Below are 25,614 nucleotides of genomic sequence, written 5' to 3'. Positions count from 1 at the left end.
CGTTTCCCAGTTGTGTATTCAAGACAAGTAACAAATCATTTATTATGCTAGACAGACGAAAGAAACTGAGCCATGATAGCAACTATCGGAATATTTACACTATAACATCACACCGAGGATTTGTGCAAACCCTTTTACACTTTAAACAACATATGATACAGAGACATATGAACCCTAAAAAAAAAAAAAAAAAAAAAAATCAAGTCCATCCCGACGCCTGCTTTTTGAAGCAATTGCTTGTACAAATAAATGTTCACTCGCTGGCGAGTGAGGTTGTTTCTCGTTCAAACACACACAGAAGGTGTGGGGGGAGAAAAAAAAGAAGACAAACCATTTCGAGTGATTGTCTGAAACGTAATGTGACCCTTCAATGTTGTTTTCTTCCAAGAGAAAACATAAAACTGAAAATCCGTACTTTTACAACACTTTGAATAAACATATGTTGCAAAAAAAAAAAAAAAAAAAAAAAAAAAAATCATGATTAATTATTACTGAGATTCCAGCAAAGGAGATGACCAAAAAGCCAGTGTCTGTACGATGATTTGAGTTAAAAAAAAGAAGAAAAAAGAAAAAGTGTCAAGTATTAAATGGGAGGTCTGAGCAGTCATCACCGTACAAGCCAAAAGCAAAAAAAAAATAAAAAAAATAAAAAAAAAAAATAAAAAAATAAAAAATAAAAACAGCAATACTTTCACCACATTCAAGTACTGCTGGTTATCCGCGTGAGCGCGCGTCGTTATTGAGGGAACGCCTCGTCTTTCATCAACATGCGCGGGCTTTCCTGGTTGTCCATGCGGCGTCGAGGACCGATCATGCCTGTGGGAAAAGAGTCATAACAATAATAATAATAATAATAATAATAATAATAATAATAAATAAAAATAATAAATAAAAATAATTAAAATAAATAAATAAATAAATATATATATATATAGATACATATACATATATATACATATACATACACACACATACACTACACCCCCACACCCCCACATATATATATACATACGGAAGCTTTAGATTAGGGATGTAATGATAAGCGCGACATCGTGAAAACTAAACTGCCACAATATTGTCATCGTCATGTTCACGATATTTAAATGCTACAAAAAAAAAAAAGAGAAGAAAAAAGTCAGGTTGATTTCCATTTGTCCAGTTCTAGCACCCTCTGGCAGCTAGTTTATTTGAGTGCAATTTAATTTTCATGAGGGACGTTTTGGCCCTTCTGTGTTGAAAATCTACACTAATTGTCAGATGAAGGGGAACGTAATATGCCCGTGAAGCAAGTCAATATGTGGAGGAACTCAATGTGTGCGTGCATTAACAACATAACATAACATAACATAACATAACATAACATTAATAACAACAACAACAACATTGCTGTTATGTACAAAAGCACAATATTGTACTTTTTCTTTTTTTTTTTTTTACAATATTGCGACCTTTTTCTAAATATCGCCAACCTCCCCACACAATATTGTGCTAATTATCGTATCGTGAGCTTCAGATCGTGATATCGTATCGTGACGTTTGGATATCGTTACATCCCTACTTTAGATAGTGGAGGGAATTAAGAACAGTTTGAAATGCTTTTTATGAGCTAAACATATATAAGAACGTCAAGTGCTGATTTCAACTTACTGCTCTTATGCTTGAAGGATTTGGATCTTCTTGGTGAATTTGGATTCTGAAGAGGAAGAAAAAAAAAAGTGAGAAAACTCAAGGCACGTCTTAATAAATAAATAATAGAGAGCTTGAGAAAAAAGAATGATAAAAGTACCTTCTCAGATTTTCTTTTCTTGGCTGTGAATGTGAGAGGAGGGAAAAAAAAAGAAGACATTTTTAGCAGTTAACCTAATTTGGAAACCAAACAAAACAAGAAAAGCGGAACCTTTCTTTTCTGCGCCGTAAGACCAATCGTTATCGTTGACGTCGTCGTTGTCTTCCTGGTCGCTCTCGGACTTGTTGTTGGTGTTGCTGTTATCCGTGACTATTCTGGAAAAATGGGAAGAGCCCACCCACACACACACATGCACACGCGGATGACGTGTTATGCTTTGAACGGCGATCTTTTTTCTTGCGCTCACCTGCGGTTGGCTATGCGGCTGCTGTTGCGCCCCATGCCGAGGCACTTCTCCAGGTGCGGCGCGAAGCGCGAGGCGGCGATGCTCCGGTTGCAGTTGGGGCAAACGCACTCTTTGTTTTTCCACTGGTTGTACACCTGGCCGAACACATCCAGGCCCGGCTGGTCCACGATTTCTTCACGTTGGCGCGCAGACAGCGGGATGACACATTGGCTCATATAACAATTTGGAATGTTTTGTGGTAAAACTAACGTATAGATAGTAGATTTGTCAACTATCTGTACCTGAATCTTTATAATTTTACTCTCTACATTTGAAAACAAATATTCTGATATATATTGAGGACATTTAATCCAAAAGGTTTCATCAGTTCAAAATTTTAGATCTGGAGCAGGTCATTGAGTATTTTTTAGAACCAAATATTAACATATTACTACAGACTAATCAAATAAAAATATAATTTTGCATTATTAAACAAAATAACGTGCATATGTTTATGTGTAAAGCTTTAAATGGCGGGGCCCGGGCTGGTGAGTGCAGAGTCCGCTGGCTGTTAACCGACAAAAGCTGCCAGCCAGATTCGGGTCAGTTGAGGCAAATCGTTGACAGGTCGTCAAAAAATGTGTTTATCACATTTAACCACTAGAGGGAGCATTACAATACCTAATAACGGTTAGGTTTTATTATATTATAATTTAATGTCATTTCTAGATTTTTTTTTCCGCACTGAATATGAATCTGTCCTTGTTTTTTTCTAGCAAATCAGGATTTCACAATGATAATAAATTAATCATAATTAGTAAGTCATATTTATGAATTAGGGGTTAAATTCAGCAACAGGTGTAATATTTTTTTGACATGTCAGTAAAATTCCTAAACAAAAAAATGAAACTATCTCTCTCCCGACTTTTTTGCAGATTCTGGACTGAGAACCGACGCAGACACGAATCTCACCAAAGTCCCGCATGCTTTCTTGGTCCGTGTCATCCATGAAGAAGTAACCCTGCTTCACAGCCCGGTGCACCTCGAAGCAAAGGCCCAGGCACGCATCCTCCACCAGGTCAGACAGGATGTCCTGAGCTAGGCCCTGCAAGGCGGGGGGGTGGGGGGATCGATGTGAAACTCGCTTTTACTCCCCATGCGTTTTTGTTACCCAACTTGACTGCACCTCCAGTTTGCTGTTGTCCAGGCTGGACATTGAAACCTCTTCCATTTTCATTTGCCAGAAGTCCCAGATGAGCCGTCGCTGCTGTGGTCATGCTGCAGCTCAGCAAGCCTCGGCCAAAAAAAAGAAAAGAAAAGAAGGAAAAGCAGGGCTGCGGGGATTGGTGGAGGAGGCTGATGTTGACACTAGTGCCTCTCAATTCACATGAATGAAACGTGCTGCAATACAATAACTCACAAATTCACGTCAGAAGACTTCCGAGGCTTCCTCACCCTCTCGCCCCTCTTTTCACTTCCCACTTCTATGTGCTGAGGAGGAACACGATTAAAAAAAAGCGCGTTAGGGTTGACGTCGGTGTATCGACTGGATCGAACCCTCCACCCCCCACTTGCAGGAAAAAAAGGCGGAACAAAACAAAGAAAAGCAGTGGAAAGGTTGCAAATGTCAGGCTACAACAAGGTGGCTTACCACCTAATCGAGCTAACAGACCGCGAGGAGGTTCAAACCGAACACTCGCCGTGCTCACGGGAATAAAAGAGACTTCAAAGTGTTTGTAGTTTCCTCCCTTGAACGGCTTTCGCTGTCGAGATTTGTGGTGCCCGAGCGCAGCTCTAGTCAAAACGTCGCTGCATTGCGGCTACTTTTTTCTTCTTCCAACATGTCGTCAAAAAAAGCGCGTACACTCGTTTGCAAACATCTCGCCGTTGATTAAACAAAAACGTGCCTCCAGTTAGCAAAATGTCTTGATTCCGTTTATTTTCCTATTGCGGCAGGCATCCATCTTTTATATGCCAGGTCAGACAGAAGCAATCGATCGCAGCGTGACGCCTTCTTCACTTCCCAACTTGTGACGCTCAGACCACTGCGTCACTCGGAAAGTCAACGCGAAGCGGCTTATTTTGGTTTTTATTTGTACTGTTTTATTCAACATATTGCACATTTAATAATGCATTCCACCGTAATTACAACAAAAGCAGAGCAAAATAATAAGAAAAAAATGTCTTGGGGGGGGGTATAGAAGGAGAAAGAAACCAAAACAAAAAATATAAAACTAAAAGGTAACTTTATACAGACAATTGATTGTACGTATAATTCAAAGTTCTTATAAATTACTTGGGGTGGTGGGGGGCGTTTTCGAGTCCCAAACTGACTTGTGTATGTATAGCAACTTCAATAATAAACGAGATGCATGCAAAACTCAATATTCAATGAAGAGCTTTACAAACACATAATTTAACAAATGTGGAAGGGAGAGTGAATAGTGTAAAATAATTTTGAAAATGTGTCAATCACAAAATGTTGAAGGCAGAAGGAACGCTGTAAAAATATCTATTATATCTAGTGGATTTTATTGTGAAAATTAAGGAATTCTACTGTTAAAGTGTTGAATGTGGAAAATCAGTCAAAAAATCTCTTAAATGGATTTTGCTGTGAGGATTTGTTGCCATTTTTATTCTGAAAAATGTGTAAATGCTTAGAATGTAAGGAGATTCTGAATGATTGAAGCAGTTTGGGTGGAAATTTTGGAACTCTGGAAAAACGAAAATTTTGGAATGCTAGCCAGTAGCCATTAGCCAACATGTACACATAATAATAATAATAAAACAAAACAGCATTAATTTTCCCTGATATTAAAATATATTAATATCCTTCAACTAAGCTACAATTATTAAAAATATAAATTCATCTTTGTGTTAAAAAAACAAAACAAAAATGGAGGCATATATAACATTGCCACTGCCGGTATTTAGAAAACATTTTGACAAGATACAAAAAGGATTAACTGACATCATTTCCAGTCAAACCTAAAACACATCAAACCAGATATCACCGCCGTCCTCTTCGTTAATCTCCTGTGGATGAGCGTCGCACGTTTTAATGGACAACAACAACAAAATATGAACTTGTGTATTCATGTTTTCTGACCTCATGGCAATCCCGGTACAGTTCCTCTTCATCGCTGCTGCTGACCGCCATGTCTTCATCTTCGGAATCCTGAGCGACAAATGACAGTGACAAAAAGTACACGCTATAAAAAAGTGAGTTTGCAACGTGCTGGGCCAACACTCACTGAGGGTCTTGCATCCTCCTTGGTTCCGCCGATATGATTGCTTACGGGGCGTTGACGTTTCTGAAATATAAAAATGTTTGGCATTAGGGCTGAACGATTTGGAAAAAAAAAAAATCTGATTTTTTTTGCTATTTAATATGCGATTATTTGATTAATGCGTTTAGAGTCTTGAACATAACTCACCAAATGGTATTCCTTCATCTTCAGCGCGTGATCTCTCTTCATCTTCAAGATTGGTTCATATGATCATATTTTCAAGTTGACAAGCAGTGTCCAGATAGAAAAAAGGTTGGCGTGCGTACCTTTAAACAGCGTGTGTTGAAGACGCTCCTCTCCTCTTCGCTCACCTCGCGCCAGCGTTGTGCCCACACGGACATGTATCCTTTGCTGGGAATGCCCTTCATGGATGCCATTTGCTCTTTGCAGAAGAGGCAATAACCGCTTCTGCACATACGAAAATGCGGGGTAATCCAAGATACAGAAAAAAAAAAATATTCAATTTTTTTGTATGGTAAAAATAATAATAATAATAAAATAAGAAAAAAAAAGACTGTCTTACACAGGGGGCTTTGGAGGTGGGTCGGATTCCTCTGAACTCGTTTCACTTTGATCCTAGAAATAGTCATTTTTACATTTTTACATGTGACAAAATAATCAAACTCAATGTATTCTTAATTGTAATTACCACTCGATAATGTTCAACTATTGGATGGCAGTGCACATTTTAGTTAAGTTCACTGTGTTCCAACTATGTTTTGCATTTGCATTATTAGGGATGAAACACCCGTGGAACTAGGGGCGTGTAAACCAAATAAAAGGAGAGGGTGAGAAGGGGATTTTTTTTTCCAGAGAGTACAGTAGCGAATTGTATCAGTCAGTTCCTCTCCTCTCTCCTTGCGAGCTTTGAGTCTGTCTTCTCTCCTTTTGTGTCATGTTTAATAAATGTCAAACAGGTAAACCTGACAGTCTGACTGGTCAAATTGAGATAAAAGCATCAAATTCCATATCAAACTTATTGGAGGTCTTTGCGATGTGCATATTGCATAGGCCAATATCACGATATTGATAGCCCTAGTTTTAGATATACTTTGGATAATTATTAATATACATTTTATTTATATTGTTCTATTTATGACGTGTGAGTTTAAACCTACAAATGGACAGTTGTTCTCAGTGTTGTTCTTATACCTGGGATCTTTCCTTGGAAAGGCACCTCCTTTTCTCTTGCGTGTCCTCATCACTGCAACACAAACGAGTCACATCATTAGATATTTATTTTTATTTATTTATTTTTATTTTATTTTTAAACATAGTCACAAGATATGCTCACGTATTCATTTTAGTACCTTAATTTCCTCTTGTATTCTGCACGCGCACGCTGGTACTTTTCTACATACTGGGCCTGTATTTGATGGAGAGGGGAAAAATAATAATAATAATAATAATAATAATAATAATCAGTGACGTTCCAATCACGGCGAGAAAAATTAAATCTTGAGCGTACCTTCTCTTCCTTTGTCAGGGAATTGTACTCATTTGCAATTAGCTTGAAGAGCTTTTGGCGTTTCATGTTTGGGTGCTGCTCCTGATATTTGTAAACGTTCTCTTTGTAAAAGATCATCCTTGGATCACTGGGTCTCTGAGTGAAAAGAAAAACAGATCACAATTACTTAAAATGTGTTCCAATCTCTGCTGTAAACTTCAGCGAAACCAAACAGGGATGGACATTGGACAACATGTTTTAAAATTTGATTCATGGCACATGTTAAAGCCCAATTGTGGGTTTTACCTTTGAGGTTGAAAGTTCATCTTCAGCTTCATCCACAAGCTCTGTGAGTGATCGAAACTTGCGTAACTGAAAAAATGTAATGTGTGCATTATTCAAAATGTGTACTATCCCAAAATTACCTTAAACCAGTGCGGACCCGTCGCCATGGGCGGGCCTTGGGGGTCCGTGCCCGCCCTGTCAGTCAGCCGTGCCCGCCCTAGCAAGATGACTCACCAACTATTCGTCCTATCAGTCACGTAAACTTGCGCCTTCTGTTTTAAGTAAAGCATGGCGTGCAACCACATACCTCCTTTCAAGTTTGGCTGTAATTGACAACTAAGCAAGCCAATGACAATCAGGATCAGGAGGGATGGGGTGGGGTGGGGGGAGACGCGCGCTCTACAGACGTGCCTTAGCCAAAACTACTTCCGGGTAGATAGTGCGCATTTGCTGGCTGGCGCTGGCACAAAGACTGAGCAGTGAGCATGTCGTGCCTCGATCCAGGATGACACAGTTGACATCAATGGGAATCCTGAGTCCACTGGTTACGTTTACAAGTGAGTGTCAAACTTTTATTTTAATTAGTCAAGCCACACAGCACGGATGAATTGGAGCAATACACAGTATGCTGTTAACAGACCCAAGCAGTCACACATACACAACAACAACTAAGGAGCATAAAATTATTTATCACTAAAGCAGTTGCAGTACAATGTGAGTTGAATTCTCTTTTTTTTTTTTTATTGCCAAGTTTGTTCATGTTGATGACTGTCACTAAGTTCTAATTAAAAAAAAACAGCACTTTACGCATCCTTTTGATGTATATTCTGCTTAGTTTTTCACTGAACCCATATGTTGTTTCTGTATATCATCGACATAACTCAACCTTATTTCTAAATCACTTTAAAACATCCATTGCTGCATACAAAGTGCTGTGCATGGAATAGAAATTAGTCTTTTAGTAGACACAAGTGAAATAAAATAACACAAAATAAAATTAATTCGAGTAAATATAAGTAGATAAGTATACACGCAAATAAAATACTAAAAAAAACAAAAATATGTACAAGTATAGAAATAAAATAACACAAAATACAGAAGGCACCATAAAAAAAGTAAAATGATGTGAAGTCTCATGCTGAGTCAAAGATCAAAGAATAGAGATGTCTGGCAAAAATGAAAGGAAATTTTGTCCATATCGTACAGCCCTAATCCAACACGCAAATGAAGGCAACTGCTAGCCAATTCCAGATAGAAGGGGCTGGGTTGCAGTCATTCATTCGGACATAATTGTTTACAGAAGTGAAGAGTGGATTTGATTCAAATGAACTTTTGAGTTGAATAAATGCAAAATGAACTACACATTTTTTTCAGTTTGTCTTTTAGATTTCAGAACGAACTGCCGCTTTTAAGTGACAGAAAATATTTCTGAACACTTTTGCAGTTGTCACAATGCCGCTGTTCAACCTGATGAACATTAGATTTAGGTTGATAAAGTGTGTCCCCCCCAAAAAAAGGTAATGCCCCCCCTACAATTTCTTTCTGGTGACGGGTCTGAACCAGTGATTCCTATTCATCAGATGTTCCTTGGGAAAATGCCCCAAAAAAGTATTACAGCGATAGGCAGGCAGAACAATTGCATGCTCTTCCACTAGGTGGCAGAAAGTACAATTAACTTGTGAATCCATTCACCTGTTGCTATGCATACATACAAGCGAAAATCATTATCAACTTTGTGTTTAATTAAACAGGACCAGAATCCACATAAGTAAATTCATGAGTACATTCAGACGAGATAAAAAATACATTTAGCTTTGACTATATATTTTTGTGACATTGCTGCCTTAGCCACCATATCACCATCATATTCTGCCAAGAATGAACAATAACTCTCAAAACTAAACATTAGCAATAGCTAAAATGTAAAGCGACTGTGGGTGTTCTAAACTAACAGTAATGCACACAATCTCGGCTCACCTTGTGGGACACAACTCGCCACTTTTCTTGGCAATCTTTTGGTGAGAAAGGAGGGAACGCCACCTTCTTCCAGTCCAGCCTCCTGAGTCCAGAAGAGAATGGTTTCGCTCGGTCGCCGGCCGAGATGTTTGTTTTCATCGCTTTCAGAAGCTTCAACAGATTTTCGTTTGTCCACGCTGTTTACAAAGGTAACAGAAATACATCTTTAACTGTAGCTCGAGTTTTTGAGTTGTATACGCTACAGTAACTACCTGTGTCCATTTCGGCTTCAGTCGCCGCAAAACAACACAGCGGTATCCTCGTAGACTAACGTGCCAGCTCAATAGAAAAGTTAGCAAACAGATTACGTTTGTTTTTTTTTGTTTTTTTTGTTTTTAAAGCGTGTAGTATCGTGTTGTATCAAGCCTTTACTATGGGATCATGTGCCGGAAGTTATCTTCGAGTGGGCTTCTTGTGACAGCAACCAATCACGAAAGACAAATGTCTTCTTCTTTGTATATAATCAACGTAATCAGGTGTTATTTCGCCATCTAGCGTTCGGTTGTATGTAAAACTCACTCCCATTTGTTTTTAGTTGTTGCTCACAACTGGAACAGAAGACTATTATGTTTTGCGGGAATTTACATTTAATTAATTCATTATTAATGTAAAGAAAAAAAGAAATGTGGAAAAAAACAGATAAAACTGGGAGAAAAACATTTTAAAGGCATTATTTTGTGTTTGTTAGAAGGAAGACCACAATCCACAATTAGATGTTTTTTTTATAATCATTTTATTTACTTTCAGTAAATTATGAGTCTTCGTGGGGACAATAAATGCACCAATTGCAAATTTTAAAAACAAGACAAATTTGATTTGTCACATCGAAATAATCTGTACCCAATTTTTAATGGGAATACAACCACTTGCAAACTTCAATTTGAGCCATTATTATTATTTTGTTAAAAATAGTTTTTAAAAGTGGCCATTCTCCATGTCTACAATGGCATCTGAGTTTCCCAGTACACATCTTGTCCCGGCTCCTCCTCGAATGTCACTTTCGCGTCGTCAGCATCCAACTAAACAACAGAAATAAACGCGTTTAACATTGAAATTGATAAAAATGTGTTGCATCAGAAATGAAAAGCCACTTACACATTTCATCTCCAGCTCAGTGAAGAGACGCCCGGTCATGAGCATGCGTAAGGGAATGGTGAGGATGAGAACGAACGGAAGAGCGAGAGATGCCGGACTGGATTTAATAATCCACAGGAGAGCGAGGCACACGATCTGGATGCCGGTGAACAAGTGCATCCTCATGGTACTCACCTGCCAATCAAAGTGTGACGTTTGAACACGAGCCCAAATCCTGCCGATTTGGGATTGATTGTCACGGCAACAGTCGACTCTTACTTTGGTGGCGTACGGCTCGTTGGGATGGTATTTTTTGGGGATGAGGAGAAGAAGCATGCGATCCCACAGCTGGATGCCGTTCAGCGACGTGACGCCCATGTAGAGGAAGATCCCAAACAAGGCCGCCATGGGAATCAGCTTCAGGATGGGCTCCATCAGAATGGACAGGCCTTGAAGCAGAAAGAAAATAGAGCTTTTTGCTTTTCCGTGAGGTTTGTAAACAGTAGGCAGCAGGGTAACAGAAACGTCATATATTCTTTATCCTCTGCGAAGAAGGCACTGACCAACCAGCAGCGCCACAACAATGCCGCTGACCCTCTGCTCCAGCACTTTCTCGATCACGGGTTTGGTCCCCTTGCTCATGACGGTGAGGGCGTTGGCGTGCGTGACGGAGCGCACCGTGGCGGCGCTGAGCCATGGCACGCCGAAGATGGCGCTGATCCCTCCCATGCCCACCAAGATCAGAAGGTCAAAGTGGAAGCCGGAGCCTTTGGCCATCTTCCTCTCGGGTTTGCTCACAATCAAGCTGGAAACATTTCGTTCGAAGACCAAATGGACACAAGCGACCAAACTCGACGCTTTGTTTTTTTGTTTTTTTTTAAATGCAGTCAGATCTTACGTTGTGATTTGAGACTCCAAGAAGATGAGGATGAAGACGAGCAAAGCCGGGACGCAGCATGCAAACATCATCCACACAGGGAAGGTTGAATACTCGCCAAATGGGTTGATGAGCCAGCCTCGTTTGGTTGGATCCGACACCATCAGACCTTTTGGGACCACCAGTTTCTACAAAAAAAATAAAAAATAAAATTATATATATATATATATATATATATATATATAGAACTTGGAAAATTTCATAGGACTGATTTAGAGCCTTGATAAAGTCAATACTTACATTTGCTTGTAACAGCAAATAACAGCAATGTTTTAGTGTTTTCTCACTATAAATATGGTTTACTTTTTGTGGTCTCACTACTTTTTTAGAGCAATTCTGCATGTATTTTTTTTAACAGTAATGTACCTATTATACAATTTATGGAGGTTTGAACATTGAGAATGTTTAAACGAAAGAAATGTGAGAAAAAGTAAATGCCTCGATGATAAAAGTGGATAAACTGTGTGGTGAGGGGTTTTAGAGCCTTAAAACATGTATAAGTAAATGTAAAAGATGAAGCTAGCTACTTTTTATTTGATTTTATTTACTGCGGGTATTTTTTTGGAGCCTAACCCCAGCGGAAAACGAGGGAACGCTGTATATCAAAATTTATGATTTATAATAGGAGTTGATGTGACCACAATTTCATATAAGAAACAGTTTGAATCTCTCTCTCCCATTTGTAATAATACAGAAATTACCACATCATTATAAACATCTACAGGTTATGACAATCTGCTGAAATTTTTAGCTTCTTTGTGCTTTAAAAAAAAAAAAAAAAATTTTCTTTGAGATAACACATCACATCACTTATAGTACATAAAAAAACTCAAAATGGGGCAAATACCACCTTAAAATCGCATGAGATTAACTAATTCAAACCAAAAAAACGTACAAATACGTTTTTAAAAAAATACTTTGTCCTTCATTCCCAAAAACGTATTTATACGTTTCTATGTTTTGTTTTTTTATGCTAGAGCATACAGAAGGCTGAGATACAGCTTCTGGCCTGAAGAGGGTGCTTAAAGCAACGGGAGATATTACAAAAATAAAAAAGCAGCAGAATATAAGAGATCAGCCAGGGTCATTTTGCAACAAGCTCTTTTTGCCAGTTTTCAACAGGAATTTTGAATAACTTTGTAGCTTAGGTATATTCTAATGCAAATTGCTTAAAAACGGAAACAGACAGAAATATACTTTTTTTTTTTTTTTTTTTTTCCCCCTGATGAAAGACAGATGATCTTTCGTGATGAAAGAGACTCTGATCTTTCTTTTGGTAGGTTTCATGTTTTTATAGCAATAGAACACAATATTCTGTGGGCCTTGTAAAATCAGCTGAAATCCAGTAAAACAGCCGTGAGCGAAGGAGGTTGCTTCAGTCAAAATGCCTGGGAGTGAATGAGTTACATGGATGGAATGGGCATCAGATGATTGTTCAGAAGCAAAATGGGCACTTGTAGTTTCAATTAAAACGCGAAAACAGAGACAAAATTTAGTTGGGAAAAAAACAAAAACAAAAAAAAAAACACCCAAAACCCGAATCATGACATACAAAAGTTCCACTGTTGCTGCTATTGCTTGCTAAATGGTGAAGTTTTCAACAAATACAAGAAGAAAAAAAAAAAAAAGCTTAATAATATACAGTACCGTAAATATATGAGGAAAGATCCACGCCCACCTGAGTGTAGGTGTCTCCAATGCTGTAGTCCACAACAATCATGAGGAAAATGGCAATGGGCACACCAAAGTCACCCAACAAACGTCTGACCTAAAACAGTAATGCAATGATGGTAACATAAATGAACACAATTAGTTGATTGTAGACGGTTAAAAATAAATAAATAAATAAAATAAAGAGTTACTCACTTTTCCCGGCAGAAAAGTTCCGTTCTTGAACTGGCGCAGGAAATAAGCGATAAAGAAACAGCCGAGCATGAGGCACATGGAGAGCAGCGCCGTGTTCGGGTACGGTTGCGTTAAAGTGTTGACGAGAACGCTGGCGTTGCCGGTGGCGTTGTCGAACGTGACCGTCCGCTCCACCTTCGGGTGCCAGGGGTTTTCGAGAGACGCGTTCAGATGGTCGTAATTCAGAATCAGTGGGTGAGCCTTGAAGATCTGGAGAGACGTGGAAGACGTTTCAAACTGAAGGAATTCGGAGCGAAGATGAGCAACGGCTGATCGATTACCCTGGCGAGCTTGGCAAAGGTTTCGTAGATGAAGATGATGGAGATGAGGATGGAGAATATCTCCTGGGTGAAGCGGGAGATGAAGCGCACCAGGAAGCTTCCCTCGCACGCTACGATGACCACCACGATGACCACCAGCCACACACCCACCCATACTCGCCCGACTATGTACTCAATCTCCTGGGACTTGCAGAACTGTTTCAACAAGGCATGAGCGTCGCCGGGATGAACCTCATTCTGCTTTTCCACGGCACATGAGCGAGAATTGAAGTCGCTAATCGCTTTTTAGAGCAGGAACAGTTGGAAGAGTTGCTATATTTAGTGATCAAATCGTTAAGTTCTAAAGTATGGCTTTTGTAAAGTAGAAAGTTTTTTTTTTTTAAATAAATTTGTGAGTTAATGTTGCAAATATTCAACGGCTACGTACAAATATTTGTATGCATATATATATTAATAATAAATTATATATATAAATTATATATATATATATATATATATATATATATATATATATATATATATATATATATACACACACACACGCACACACTATTTATATTGTGTTTGATATATTAATACTAACAAATATTCTTCGTCAATTTGTGAGTTTTCTCGCAAATTTAATACTGCATAATGTCACAAATATTCAAGTTTTTTCCACATACATTTGTGAGTTTATTCTTGCAAATTTGCCGCTTTATAATGTTGAAAATAGTCATGTTTTTTTCTTGTAAATTTCAGTTTTTTTTCCTCTGAATATTACCGCCCTTTCTAAAAATATAAATATTAATATATGTTATATGTATACTATTTATATTTAATATATTAATATTAACAATATTTTTCCCACCAATTTGTGAGTTATTTTCTCACAAATTTGAGACTTTATGACGCAAATGTTCAACTTATTCCTCATTTGAGTCTTATTGCAAATTTGACACTTAATGTCACAAACATTCAAGATTTTCCCCTTTTAAATTTGTGATTTTTTTCTCACAACTTTCCCTCAAGATAATTTTGCAAATATTAAAGTATTTTTTAAATATAAATTTGTGTGTTTTCTCCCAAATTTGACACAATAATGTCACAAATATTCAAGTTTTTTTCCTATTAAATTTGTGATTCTTTTCTCGCAACTTTGCCTTTTGATAATGTTGCAAATATTCAATTTTTTTTTCTCGTAAAACTTGAGTTTTCCTTGCAAATGTGCCATTTTATAAAGTCGCAAATATTCAATTTTTTTCCCCTATTAAATTTGTGTTTTTTTCTCACAACTTTGCCTCTTCATAATGTTGCAAATATTCAAGTTTTTTCCTATTAATTTTGTGTTTTTTCCCCTCTTCATAATGTTGCAAATATTCAATTTTTTTTCTATTAAATTTGTTTTTTTCCCTCTTCATAATGTTGCAAATATTCAAAAAAAATTTCTATTAAATTTGTGTTTTTTTCCCCCTCTTCATAATGTTGCAAATATTCATTTTTTTTCCTCAGAATTTGTGAGTTTCTCTCGCAAATGTGCCACTTCATAATGTCGCAAATATTCAAGTTTTTTTCTATTAAGTTTGTGATTTTTTTTCTCGCAACTTTGCGTCTGTATAATGTTGCAAATATTCAAGTTTTTTTTTATCATAAAATTTGTGAGTTCTTCTCTCTAATTTGCCACTTTATAATGCCTGAAATATTCAAGTTTTTTTTTCCCTCCACCAAGAGTATATTAAGCTACTACCAATCTGACTAGTAGCCTACTACAAAATAGTACTTTTTCACATTTTAGCATCAACTTCAGACGAGCTAAGAAGTGCAAATGGAACATTGGTATGGCTCAAGAACTTACATATGGATGACATGATGGAAGCTGCTTATGTGAAGTTGTATACCAACAACTTTTTTTCTCTAACTCACAGCATAGAAGGCCTCTTCAAACACTAGTAGAGGCCCAGAGAAGCCAATAACAAGCACAGGCTGGGCAGCAATGAAACAGAAGATAATCCCCTGGATGCTTGTGGAGATGAGAAGCTCCGGGACGCCCATCATATCCTCCACCTTGTCCGCTAAGTGAGGAAATATGAAAGTTGACCGCCCACGGTCTCATCTGTTAGTTGCCAGAAATGCATACAGACCTAGGAGGCCCCCAAAAGTGATGGCAGGGGAGAGAGCCGCAAAGTAGATGAAGATAATGGCGGCAAGGACCTGAGTGTTGAGCGCGTCGGTAATATCGCTTTTGTAATACTGGTATCGTTTTCTGACGTCTCGTATCATCCCGCCGAATGGTCGACCCGTGCGGGACAGGGGGTCTTCAGGCGGAGGTGCGGTAGAGAAGGAAGCTGGAATAATATCAGTCACTTTCTTTTAAACGTCTTTTTCAATAAAGTTTAGGTAGGACTGATGTGCTCAGCCTTACGCTGACTCGGCTTGCTGTCCAAAACGGGCTCAGATGAGTGGAATCGATCCTTCAGCAGTTTCTTCTGAAAGCTGACGATGGAGCTGAGGACGGCTTCATTTTGGATCTCGGTGGGCGGGATGACGACGCTGCAGTCCATGAAGTCGCTCACGGCTTCGGTCAATTTGCGGAGGCTTTTGGCCTGGGACGCCGCCTGGTTGAACAACTGGTGCACAGAAATATGTCATCGTGTTCATGACGATATTACACTGCAAAAACCGAAATCTTAACCAATATATCATTTCTTAAATTTAACCTAAATTTGCTGATTTTACTTTGACAAGTTATTTTAACTTAAAATGAAATTGTCAGACATGATCATCATTGTGCTTATTTTTAGTTAATTTTTACTTAATTATCTTATTTGATCAAGCAGTCTTAGCCATGAGTGTTAACTGCCAGTTTTCAGTACCGTGCAACTTACAACAAGCATTTTCCACATTTTAAGACGACAACAAAGAACATCAAAGGCCCTGAACTGGGGTTTCATAAGATGAATTTTCTTATTTTGAAATTTTGCATAATCTAGAACGAAGATAAATGGAAAAATTACAAGTGTGAACACAATCAAAATTGTTTGGTTTCATTATATTTACTAAGCTCATTTTTAATTTTTCCAATATTCCGACATCCAAATTCTACTTGAAGGTCTCAATCCCAGCCAACTCAATTCAACTTTATTTATAAAGCACCAAAGACAATACAAATATGCCCTGTTGCTTCCCTGCTTGACACTCAGGCAAAATTATCCAAGAGTAAAAATATACATATATATTTTAAGAAAATAGTTCTATTTATTACAGCTTGGAAAAACAATACATCTTGTTTTTCATTTAAAAATGCTATTTTCAAGACCGCTGTGGTTGATATGGGAATAGTATTATTTTCTTATTTTCCTAAATCTTACAGGTAAATTTCAGTACATTTTTCTTTTTCTGTTGGCAAATAATTTTGCTTATTTGAAGTAATAATTTTCTTATTTCATTATATTTCTTCCGTACATTTTCTACTGTAGTTTTTGCAGTGTAAGAGGCTTGACTTGACTTGAGTCAGGTTTAAATTTAGGCCCTGAGACGAGCTTGGCTAAAAATTAAGAACAGCTTGACATTGACTTCATGAGACTTGGCCTGACTTTAAGTACCGTACTTGATTTGACGTGAAGCACGGAGGGAGATCCCAAAGAGACTTTATCTGATTTAGTCGCACCTCTGACCACAGCAAACTTACTTTATCAGCCATCAGCGCCGCCATGGCTCGCCCGGTCTCGTGGTAATCCATATCAGTGTTGCCGGGTCCGATCAGCATCAAGACGAAGCGCACGGGCTCCGGAGCTTCCAAGGCCGAATCGAGCGCCGCCGCCTCTTTCAGGCGCACAAAGACCACCGCTGGCTTTTCCAGGAAGTCTAAAGCTCCTGCTGCAAACATCTGGATGTCAGTTTGATGAAGGCACTAATGTACAATAGTGCTGTCGAGAGATTATAATTTTATAATTTTATAATTACAGAAGGCTTGTTTGATACAGCCTCTCAACTGCAAAGAACGGTTTACGAAATAGTAGTTATTACACAAGCGGCCAGCAGGTGGCATCAGAGCAAAGGAGATCGACCAGGCCCATGTTGAAAAAAAAACTCAACTCACCTCAACTTTATTTATAAAGCGCTTTAAAGTAATTAATTAATTAATTAAGATTATTTACTCACAATTCTAAATAGATTTGTGGAAATTGATTAAACTTAGCTATATTCTAATGCTAATTGCTGCAAAATGGAAACGAATCGAAATATACTTTTTCCCCCCCGGATGAAAGAAGAGACTCTAATCTTTCTTTTGGTAGGTTCCATGTTTTTATAGCAATAGAACACAATATTCTGTGGGCCTTGCAAAATCAGTCAAAATCCAGTAAAACAGCCGGGAGCGAACGGGATCGCTTCTGTCAAAATGGGAGCGAATTAGTTAATTGCACACATCTCTATAATTAATAGCATTTTTTTTTTCTTTTGCCGCTTCCACTATTTTCTACAAAGCTTGCAACAGATTTACTTGAGTAAAATGATGGAATTAATTTAAAATCATCAATCTTTGATCCTTCTGTAAAATACAACTGTTGGAACAAAACTATCAAAAATCAGTTTTTTTCTTGCAGAAACAATTATCAAAACCCAAATATGTGATGCTGACTTTAGCTCTGTAAAATGACACAAGACTATAAAAATAGTGATGTAAGACTTTCCTACCTACTAACACCATAGAAGCTTCGACGCGGTCAGATTCATCCCTCTGCGCGGAACAGAAACAAACATTAACAAAAAGGATCAATTTGAGTTACTAGATATTGGGCAATATTGTGGTTTAGTTTACTTGTCAGATTACATTTCAAGTCATAAACATATCACGTCATGGGAGCCTACCCTTTCCTTGACGGAAAACTTGCAGAGGTCCGCTCCGTCCGTCAGGGCTTGACTCTCTGGATCAGCTTGTTGGCTGTGGGGGGGAAACAGAAAATGAAACAGAGGAGCCTAATGGTTTCGAAGAGGGTAACTCTTCATTCATCCCTCCAGAACAATGTTATTGTATCTAGATGCTGGTGAGATATGACATATAGAAATTATTGTGCTATGAAACCTTAACTGTTTATTAGCTTCATAGAAAGTTAATCAGTTGTTATGCTCTGGAGTCAATAAGGTTGGGATGGGAAGAGATCAGAAGTAGTAGAGCTGTCAAAATTAATCGATTAACCACAAATAACGGGTTAATAAAGTGTAATTAGGGAAAAAAAATGATTTTGTAATTCACAAAAAATTCAAATGAACCCAATTAGTCAATTTATTGATTAAATAATCAATAGATGAATTGGTTCTAAAATATTTGATAGTGACAGCATTACTAAATAGTAAACCTTTACTAGCTCCATAATCAGAAAACTCTGTGATGTTTGGAGTCTACATGAGAAGGACTGATTGCAGTACAGAATTAAATGATCATTGCGCAGTTTGTCACTTTTTTTTTTTTTTTTTTTTTTTTTTTTTTTTTACTCACGACTGCCACCTCTGGCCCAAAGTGTAACTGCAGCGTCTGTGTTAGGCTCGTTCATTGTGCGCGTGCGAGTACGTGCCCGATCTTAAAGTGACAGCCTCAGTTGACAAACGAAGACGCGACTTCAAATGAGGTAAGAAAAACTCCGCCCCTGGCCTCACCAAAGAAAGTGTGGCGTGCGCGGGGGTCCGCACACTCTACTATAAAGGGAAGATAAAAGCTGATAGATGCAGTCAGAGCAAAACTGTCAGGACTCTTCGCATTGGTGGAACAAAAAGCTTTAACATTAGCGTTTTAAATGACACAATGCACCTTTAACTTATTATTAATCCCAGAGTAAGTGGCCCCATTCCCTATGCTGCTTTGGAGTCTACCTGCGGTTCTGGAGCAGACACTTCATGACCCCTTCTTGGTCACCAGGCCTGATCTGCTTCTGTTTGAGCATCTCAGCGACCATTTTCTCCATGATGCCGTCCAAGGTTTTCTCCACGCAGTCGAAAAGCATCACACCTGGATGCAGAATGATGATGAGCGTTACGTCATATATTTTGTGCTTTTGGTGCTCGTTATCACGAGACGACCTGTGTTCATGGCGCGCCGCAGCTGGACCAGGCTCTTGAAGGTGAGGTACGAGATGTGCGAGGACGCCCACACGCCCGTCTGGGGGTCGAAGCTCTCCTCGTGGGCCGCCCATCGGCCCGTCTCCTGCCAGTAGGTCTGCTCGTTGCGGTCCTTCATCATCCTTCTCTGCTACAGCTGGCATAAAAAAAAAAAGGCGTCACACAAGAACGTGGCTGGAGATGAGAGAGGATCTTTTTTTTTTTTTCTTTCTGTCAGCCCTTCATCTGCATTGACATCTTGGAGTATGTCGAAAAGTTAAACATGGTGGCACCAGGCTTCGGGCCAGCGAAAGCTCACCTTGGACATGTTTGGAGTGTCAATATGTGTCGCGTGCGTTTGACAATCGGCGACAGGGATGGCGACTGTGTGTGAGGAGGGAGTTGTGGAAATTGAAAATGTGACCTTTAAAATCGGACCAACTGAGGTGAATTCATTTTTTGGGGTGTTTAATGATGTTCATGAACACATTGCAATGAAAATAAACTTGTTATTCATTAACACACAATTTTGTGCTTTTTTTTTTTTTTTAGTATGAGCTCATTTTTTGTGGGAATGCATTCCCACATATTTTATTGTGATTTTTATTCTCCACACTTTTTTGCCACTTAACAACTCCCACATAATACTTTCAATTTAGACTGTTCAAATTTCAACTAGCTTCAAAAATTGACGCCTCCTGGGAATATATATTGTCTGAGTCCACATTACTTACAGTATTTGCACAATTTAATGATTAATATCAACTTTTCCCCATTCGTTTGCAATGGGACAGACATCCACGGCCACTTCCATACATATAACTTATCATCATTACCAGGTGCTCGGTGGCACACTTGGTAAAGTGCATTGTCCAGTAACCAGGTGGTCATAATTTCAGAATTTATCTCTCAATTTACTTCATAAGCATTCTACATACATACATACATACATACATATATATATATATATATATATATATATATATATATATATATAGCATTCTACATACATACATACATACATATATATATATATATATATATATATATATATATATATATTTTTTTTTTTTTTTTTTTAGCTGAGAAAATGTTTGTAGTGTGATGATGTTAATGAGGTGGCCGATTCAACACAGGACTGGAACACTGGAGTTGTATGTGAAAACAAAATGATTATATTTCCAAAACACGGATGAACCGAGAGTGCAGAAGATTTATATTGGATTGACATTCAGCGGAAGTATAAGTGGCGCCTGTGTGTGTGTGCGTGTGTTGACTGTCTGCAAGCGTGTGACATTGTGACATTGAGGTTTATATGGTGCACATAATTCCATGTACTGTACATGTGATGATTATTCCTTGCAACAGGTGGTGCAAATACTGTCTATACTTTACAATATATTATATAGTTGTTCTCTAAATTTTACACCAACTACCAGCCCAAAAAATATTTTGTATATTACTACCAACATTTAAATACAGTTTACCTACATTAAAAATGCGGCAGATGTTTTGCCAGTGTAACTTTATGCGCTGTTTGAAAATTAAATTTGTTAAATACAGTAAAATAAAAATGCACATAAATAATGATTTCATTCAAATAAATTGATAAAAGTTCAATAACTGTATCTAAATAAACATAATAGTTCCGGCCACATTCTATGTGATGAGCGTGCACTCGCAGCAGACAACGAGGCGCTCTAAAGAAGACACGCCATTGGACTATCCAAAGGGAAAATTGCATTTTAGCTAGCTATCTAACTACATGTAACAATTGTGTTGGATGACCTTTAATGTGCTCAAGTTTTTGTATAGTGAGGGGAGGGGCGCCATTTTTAGCCACGCCCAGAAAAAAAAAATCTGGACTCTTAAAAAGGTGGAAAACAGTTGAACGCTATATTGCCGGGATGTAACAATAACGGCAATATCGTGATACCGCGACATTAAAACTGCCACAATATATCGTCATCGTCAGGTCACAATATTTAATGCAGCACATCTGTTAAAAAAAAAAAAAGTCGGGTTGATTTCCATTTGTGCAGGTCAAGCACCCTCTGGGCAAGGGGATTGCAATGTGCTTGTGAAGCGAGTCAGTATGTGGAAGAACTCAAATGTGTGTGTACATAAGCAAATACCTGCCTCAATATGTGTATATATATATATATATATATATATATATATATATATATATATATATATATATATTATCTTTTATATATATTTATAATATTTTTACAATATTTTTCAATGCTGCAATGTACAAAAGCACAATATTGCGTGTGTTTTTAGTATGAACTCATTTTTTTTTTTTTTTTACAATATGGTGACCTTTTTTTGTTTGGCCAATAATATCGTGGTAATTATAGTATTGTGACCTTCTTATCGTGATAATATCGTGATAATATTGTGATGTCTGAATATTGTTACATCCCTACTAATAATGATATGTGCATTGTATTCACAAATAAATCTCTGATTCATTTTGCCTGTAAAAGTTAAATAACAACTAAACTGTACTGAATAAATGTACTCTGACGGATTAAAAACGAGAAAAGGTTTTGAGAATCCCTGAAATATAGAATTGGAATAAAATACCCGGATTTGATTGGTCGAACTTTTTTAATTTATTGTAAGCCAATGATAACAATCTTCAAAACGTATGTGGCGAATAATCACTGCTATTACATTATAGCCTTCAGATTTGCTGCACAGTAAATTTTGAATGAAAAAATTTTTTGTTATTAAAAAAATTAAAAAGAAATTCTAAATGTTCCACATTACTGAAAACTGCATTTATTATTAGCAATATTATTATACTATTGTGTATTTTTGCATTCTCTCATTATCAATTAAAACAGACAAATTAGCAATAATTTACTGTTTTGCTTTCATATTAAAAGCTTGTGCGGCGCCACTGGGCACCTGGCGATCAGAACGTTCTCTGCGAGAGCGACACCTACCTCGTGCAGTCATCCACCAAGCGGGCAGAAGCAACAAACAAGAAAAAAGTGTGACTTTATAGAAGGCTATATGTGCGGACGCATGTTGCAGGATGATCACGCGCGCGCGCATACGCACTCCCAATTCGCAGTCCTGACGTCCGCCACCCATAATATTGATACTATATACAGCTGCTTGGTATGTGCGGAGTCACACTATGTCATTATCCAACCAGCATCTCATCCCATTTTAATGTCTGTGTTTAGAGGTCAACAAAGGCTTGGATTACACTTGTCGGGTTTGATGCGCTCACCTTCAAAAGCGCACCGGTGGGTCCGCCGTGCCGTCCCATTTGACAGGAAGCTCGGCTTCCGACGGAGAAGCTCGACGAGGGAGTTTTGAGGAGGTCCATCGCGCGCCATTTTTATCAGGTCCGTCGCCGAGTTTATGGACGGCATTAGCCGAAACCGTCTGAGGGTTATGGTTGAGTCGAGGGCAGATCCTATGGAAAAAAAATATCACTTTGGACCCCGCTTCTTTCATTTTCTTGGGCCCTTGGACTAGTCAAATCATGTGTTTGGTAAATGTGTGCGTTGGATACTTTACCTCAATTAGTCAGCAATGCAAATATAGCATCCAAGTTGGTTAGGAAGACACAAATCATGACGTAAGCACCCCAGATGGGACTCAAACCCACAATCTGTGGTTTAGGAAGACAGTGCCTTATCCAAGAAGGCCACTGGGGTGGGATGTAGAACCTTGACTACACGAATATAAAAATCTATATGAGGCATTTTCAAGCAGGGTCCTTTAGAAATCTCCAAGCTTGATGAAGCAGACCACATGGTGTCAAACTGCCACATCTCAACTAGTCAGCAATGAAAATTCATCGTCAAATTTGGTTAGGAAGATATAGATCCTGAAGATGGCACCCCAGGTGGGGCTCGAACCCACAATGCCACTGGGGCTGTCTGCTAAATCTGAAACGTGTAAAAGTAAAAAACAATCAATCAAGTGCCACAACACCACAAATGGCCAAACATTATCCATTTACAACCAATAAAAACATTGCTGCGCTGACAAACGCAACAAATAATGAACACTTTTCTGCATAGGTACATACATTGATAAGTCTTGTGTGATACAGACTTTAAATGGGATAGTTGTGGATCTCTCCCAACAGGGGGCGGCATTGTATCACAGCCAATTTCAGATTAAATTGTTTCCTGCAGAAAAGCAAAGTGAGTGGGATGGATAGATGGATGGATAGATAGATAGATAGATAGATAGATAGATAGATAGATAGATAGATAGATGGATAGATGGATAGATAGATAGATAAAGAGTTGGGTCAAACCCAACTATGGGTCAAAAATGGACCAATCCTTTATTTGGGTCAATTTGACCCATCTTTAAGTCATTGGCCTTTAAATGTAAAACAGGTCATAAATATTGATCAGATCCTTTGCTTGGGTCAAAAAAAAAAAAAGTGGTCATTTTTGTATATAACAACGAGAAAGTTGGGTCTAAATGACCCATAAAGTGGATCAGCCCATTTTTTGATCTGTAATTGGCTTACTTTTGACCCAACTGTTTTAAGAGAGTGGGAGTGAGTGAGTGAGTGAGTGAGTGAGTTCGATTGACAGACAGACAGTTTCCCTCTGAGTTCACCGTACGGTGACCGTCAAAATAAATGAATCAATAACTAAAGATGTGACAGACCAATCTTCAATATCTATTGCACTATGTGTCTATGGGTGAGCATTTGCACCATATCAAGCATATCTCAGAGTCCCTGATGGATCCATAATGACCGCATTGAAAGCCAAAAGTGCCTGAGGCTCAAGCCCCCCCCCAATTTGAACTGCGTCTTCTCATATCTGATCAAATCAAAAGACTCACTCACTGACAAAAGGCCCCCCAAAAACCCCCCTCCGCCCCCCCCCCCCAAACCCAACCCAAGGTTGAATAATAGAAAAGAGCGGTTGAACACATTCCTAGTTCAAATACTGACATTTGAATGCCACATTTTCATGTACACATAAAAAAAACAACAACAACAAAATAGCTTCCACATGATACGATAGACTTTTTGAGCAAGCATATAAAGGCTAAGGACTGCAAACGAGCGGAAGCTGGCGTTCCTTGTGGCTGTATTGCATAAATAATGCATGAGTGCAAAGAGGAACAGACGCACGTTGAGAGAAAATCCATGTCACTGTCGGCACATCAGCAAAAATGCATGAGCGACATCATTCATTTAGACTCTTTGCTCCGGCAATAAAAAAAATAAAGAATGTCATTGTCATGTGAAGTTCACTTAAATGTAATTCTAAACTAAAGACCTGACTTTTATTATGGCCTCCAAAGTCTTTACGCAAGATTAGACCACCCGTACTTCTTTTCAACGGGACTGCTCACCTGGAAAACAATCCTTGATTGGAATCTGAGAGGGGACAGCGAACGCCTCATGGACCACCCCATCCTCCGTCCAATTGACAGATGGTCGGCCACTGCGGCAATCAACAATAGCAACGTGAGCCACATGCAATTGTGTTTTAATGCACTGACGCAGACGGAGAGGCAATCCGGCTGTTTGCTTATCACCCGGATCAGATTTGAAACCCCCAAGTGTGAGAATATGACCTTAAACGCCACCTGAACTCGTTTTCCCCTCGCGTGCCAACATTGCACAAGTTTTCAGGGACTTTCAAAAGATGAGCGGAGATAATTGAGCTCGATTATCTTGCCGTGTATGAACTAGTAAGCGTGTTCTGCTGGGGAGACGGCAAACTCGCAGCTCCTCCAGCATTTGAACCGAACGTCGACCGAACTAGGACAGCGTGTTTAGTCATGATCTCAAACCATGTTTTCGTTTTATATCGAGCCAATATTTCGCCTCAGGTGTCACATTATTCAACAGAATGTTCATGTTGTGTCCTCCCCGTGCATAAAGGCGGCAGTGTTTTGTCCAACCCGGGGATTTTGAAGTTACAGATTAATGAGCAGTTCAAAAAAAAGGAAAGACGGGATGAAAGAAAGAAGTCAGTGTTCCATGCAGACGAAGACCAAACAGGACCAAAACAGCAGAGGCCCCGGAATTGAACCCTGTGGAACGCCAAGCGTTCTGTTATACATGTGGATTTATATTTCAAGTAACATTGAGTTACTTTGGCCCATTATTATACAAAAATGTATTTCTTATCTGTGTGCAGAAGTCTCCTTATAACCCAGCTATCCAAACCAGTATCTGTGTGAGCGTGTGCTCATGTAGTGGGCGTGGTCAAGGGAGAGG

The 25,614-nt window shown here is 38.5% G+C and overlaps 3 protein-coding genes across 4 annotated transcripts; all 3 read right to left on the bottom strand.

Annotated features, from left to right (window-relative positions):
* Positions 1-10: 10 nt before the first annotated feature.
* On the bottom strand, positions 11-4,063 carry atxn7l3b (ataxin 7 like 3b). Its single transcript, XM_077501771.1, has 8 exons — positions 3,493-4,063; positions 3,259-3,372; positions 3,045-3,177; positions 2,094-2,265; positions 1,898-2,001; positions 1,787-1,809; positions 1,648-1,693; positions 11-816 (listed from the first exon to the last, which is right to left on the bottom strand). The coding sequence occupies exons 2-8, from the start codon at positions 3,307-3,309 to the stop codon at positions 737-739; spliced, it is 609 nt and encodes a 202-aa protein (XP_077357897.1). The 5' UTR covers positions 3,310-3,372; positions 3,493-4,063; the 3' UTR covers positions 11-736.
* Positions 4,064-4,147: 84 nt separating this feature from the next.
* Positions 4,148-9,513, bottom strand: LOC144004539 (nucleolar transcription factor 1-like). The gene is made up of 12 exons (XM_077501770.1): positions 9,323-9,513; positions 9,072-9,247; positions 7,116-7,181; positions 6,831-6,965; positions 6,673-6,728; positions 6,515-6,566; positions 5,886-5,938; positions 5,629-5,770; positions 5,510-5,551; positions 5,327-5,386; positions 5,182-5,250; positions 4,148-5,108 (listed from the first exon to the last, which is right to left on the bottom strand). The coding sequence occupies exons 1-12, from the start codon at positions 9,330-9,332 to the stop codon at positions 5,061-5,063; spliced, it is 909 nt and encodes a 302-aa protein (XP_077357896.1). The 5' UTR covers positions 9,333-9,513; the 3' UTR covers positions 4,148-5,060.
* Positions 9,514-9,827: 314 nt separating this feature from the next.
* slc4a1b (solute carrier family 4 member 1b (Diego blood group)) lies at positions 9,828-24,832 on the bottom strand. Of its 2 annotated transcripts, none has more exons than XM_077502316.1 (20): positions 24,741-24,832; positions 23,443-23,545; positions 22,926-23,299; positions 22,633-22,821; positions 19,362-19,536; positions 19,155-19,290; positions 18,156-18,228; positions 17,982-18,024; positions 16,975-17,162; positions 15,709-15,913; positions 15,428-15,631; positions 15,210-15,358; positions 13,308-13,502; positions 12,988-13,236; positions 12,800-12,889; positions 11,083-11,249; positions 10,748-10,989; positions 10,464-10,633; positions 10,206-10,379; positions 9,828-10,129 (listed from the first exon to the last, which is right to left on the bottom strand). In XM_077502316.1, exons 5-20 carry the CDS (start codon positions 19,519-19,521, stop codon positions 10,049-10,051), a joined length of 2,526 nt encoding a protein of 841 aa, XP_077358442.1. In that variant the 5' UTR covers positions 19,522-19,536; positions 22,633-22,821; positions 22,926-23,299; positions 23,443-23,545; positions 24,741-24,832; the 3' UTR covers positions 9,828-10,048. The 2 variants fall into 2 exon arrangements, with proteins under 2 accessions (XP_077358442.1, XP_077358443.1); XM_077502317.1 differs by having other exon boundaries at positions 16,975-17,159.
* Positions 24,833-25,614: the final 782 nt, after the last annotated feature.

Source organism: Festucalex cinctus, chromosome 17 (assembly GCF_051991245.1).
Source record: "Festucalex cinctus isolate MCC-2025b chromosome 17, RoL_Fcin_1.0, whole genome shotgun sequence".
NCBI lineage: Eukaryota > Metazoa > Chordata > Actinopteri > Syngnathiformes > Syngnathidae > Festucalex > Festucalex cinctus.
The sequence above is the reverse complement of the archived record's forward strand: the minus strand, read 5'-3'. Positions and strand labels throughout refer to the sequence as shown.

Coding starts and splice junctions, on each gene's coding strand:
- atxn7l3b (XM_077501771.1), bottom strand. CDS start 3,309: ATGAAAATGGAAGAGGTTTCAATGTCCAGCCTGGACAACAGCAAACTG. Junction 3,178..3,258: donor TGGACAACAGCAAACTGGAG/GTGCAGTCAAGT, acceptor CCCGCCTTGCAG/GGCCTAGCTCAGGACATCCT. Junction 1,810..1,897: donor TTACGGCGCAGAAAAGAAAG/GTTCCGCTTTTC, acceptor TCACATTCACAG/CCAAGAAAAGAAAATCTGAG.
- LOC144004539 (XM_077501770.1), bottom strand. Junction 5,771..5,885: donor CCACCTCCAAAGCCCCCTGT/GTAAGACAGTCT, acceptor TCGTATGTGCAG/AAGCGGTTATTGCCTCTTCT. Junction 5,251..5,326: donor AGGAGGATGCAAGACCCTCA/GTGAGTGTTGGC, acceptor TTTGTCGCTCAG/GATTCCGAAGATGAAGACAT.
- slc4a1b (XM_077502316.1), bottom strand. CDS start 19,521: ATGATGAAGGACCGCAACGAGCAGACCTACTGGCAGGAGACGGGCCGA. Junction 19,291..19,361: donor GCGGCGCGCCATGAACACAG/GTCGTCTCGTGA, acceptor TTCTGCATCCAG/GTGTGATGCTTTTCGACTGC. Junction 18,025..18,155: donor AGTTTTCCGTCAAGGAAAGG/GTAGGCTCCCAT, acceptor TGTTCCGCGCAG/AGGGATGAATCTGACCGCGT.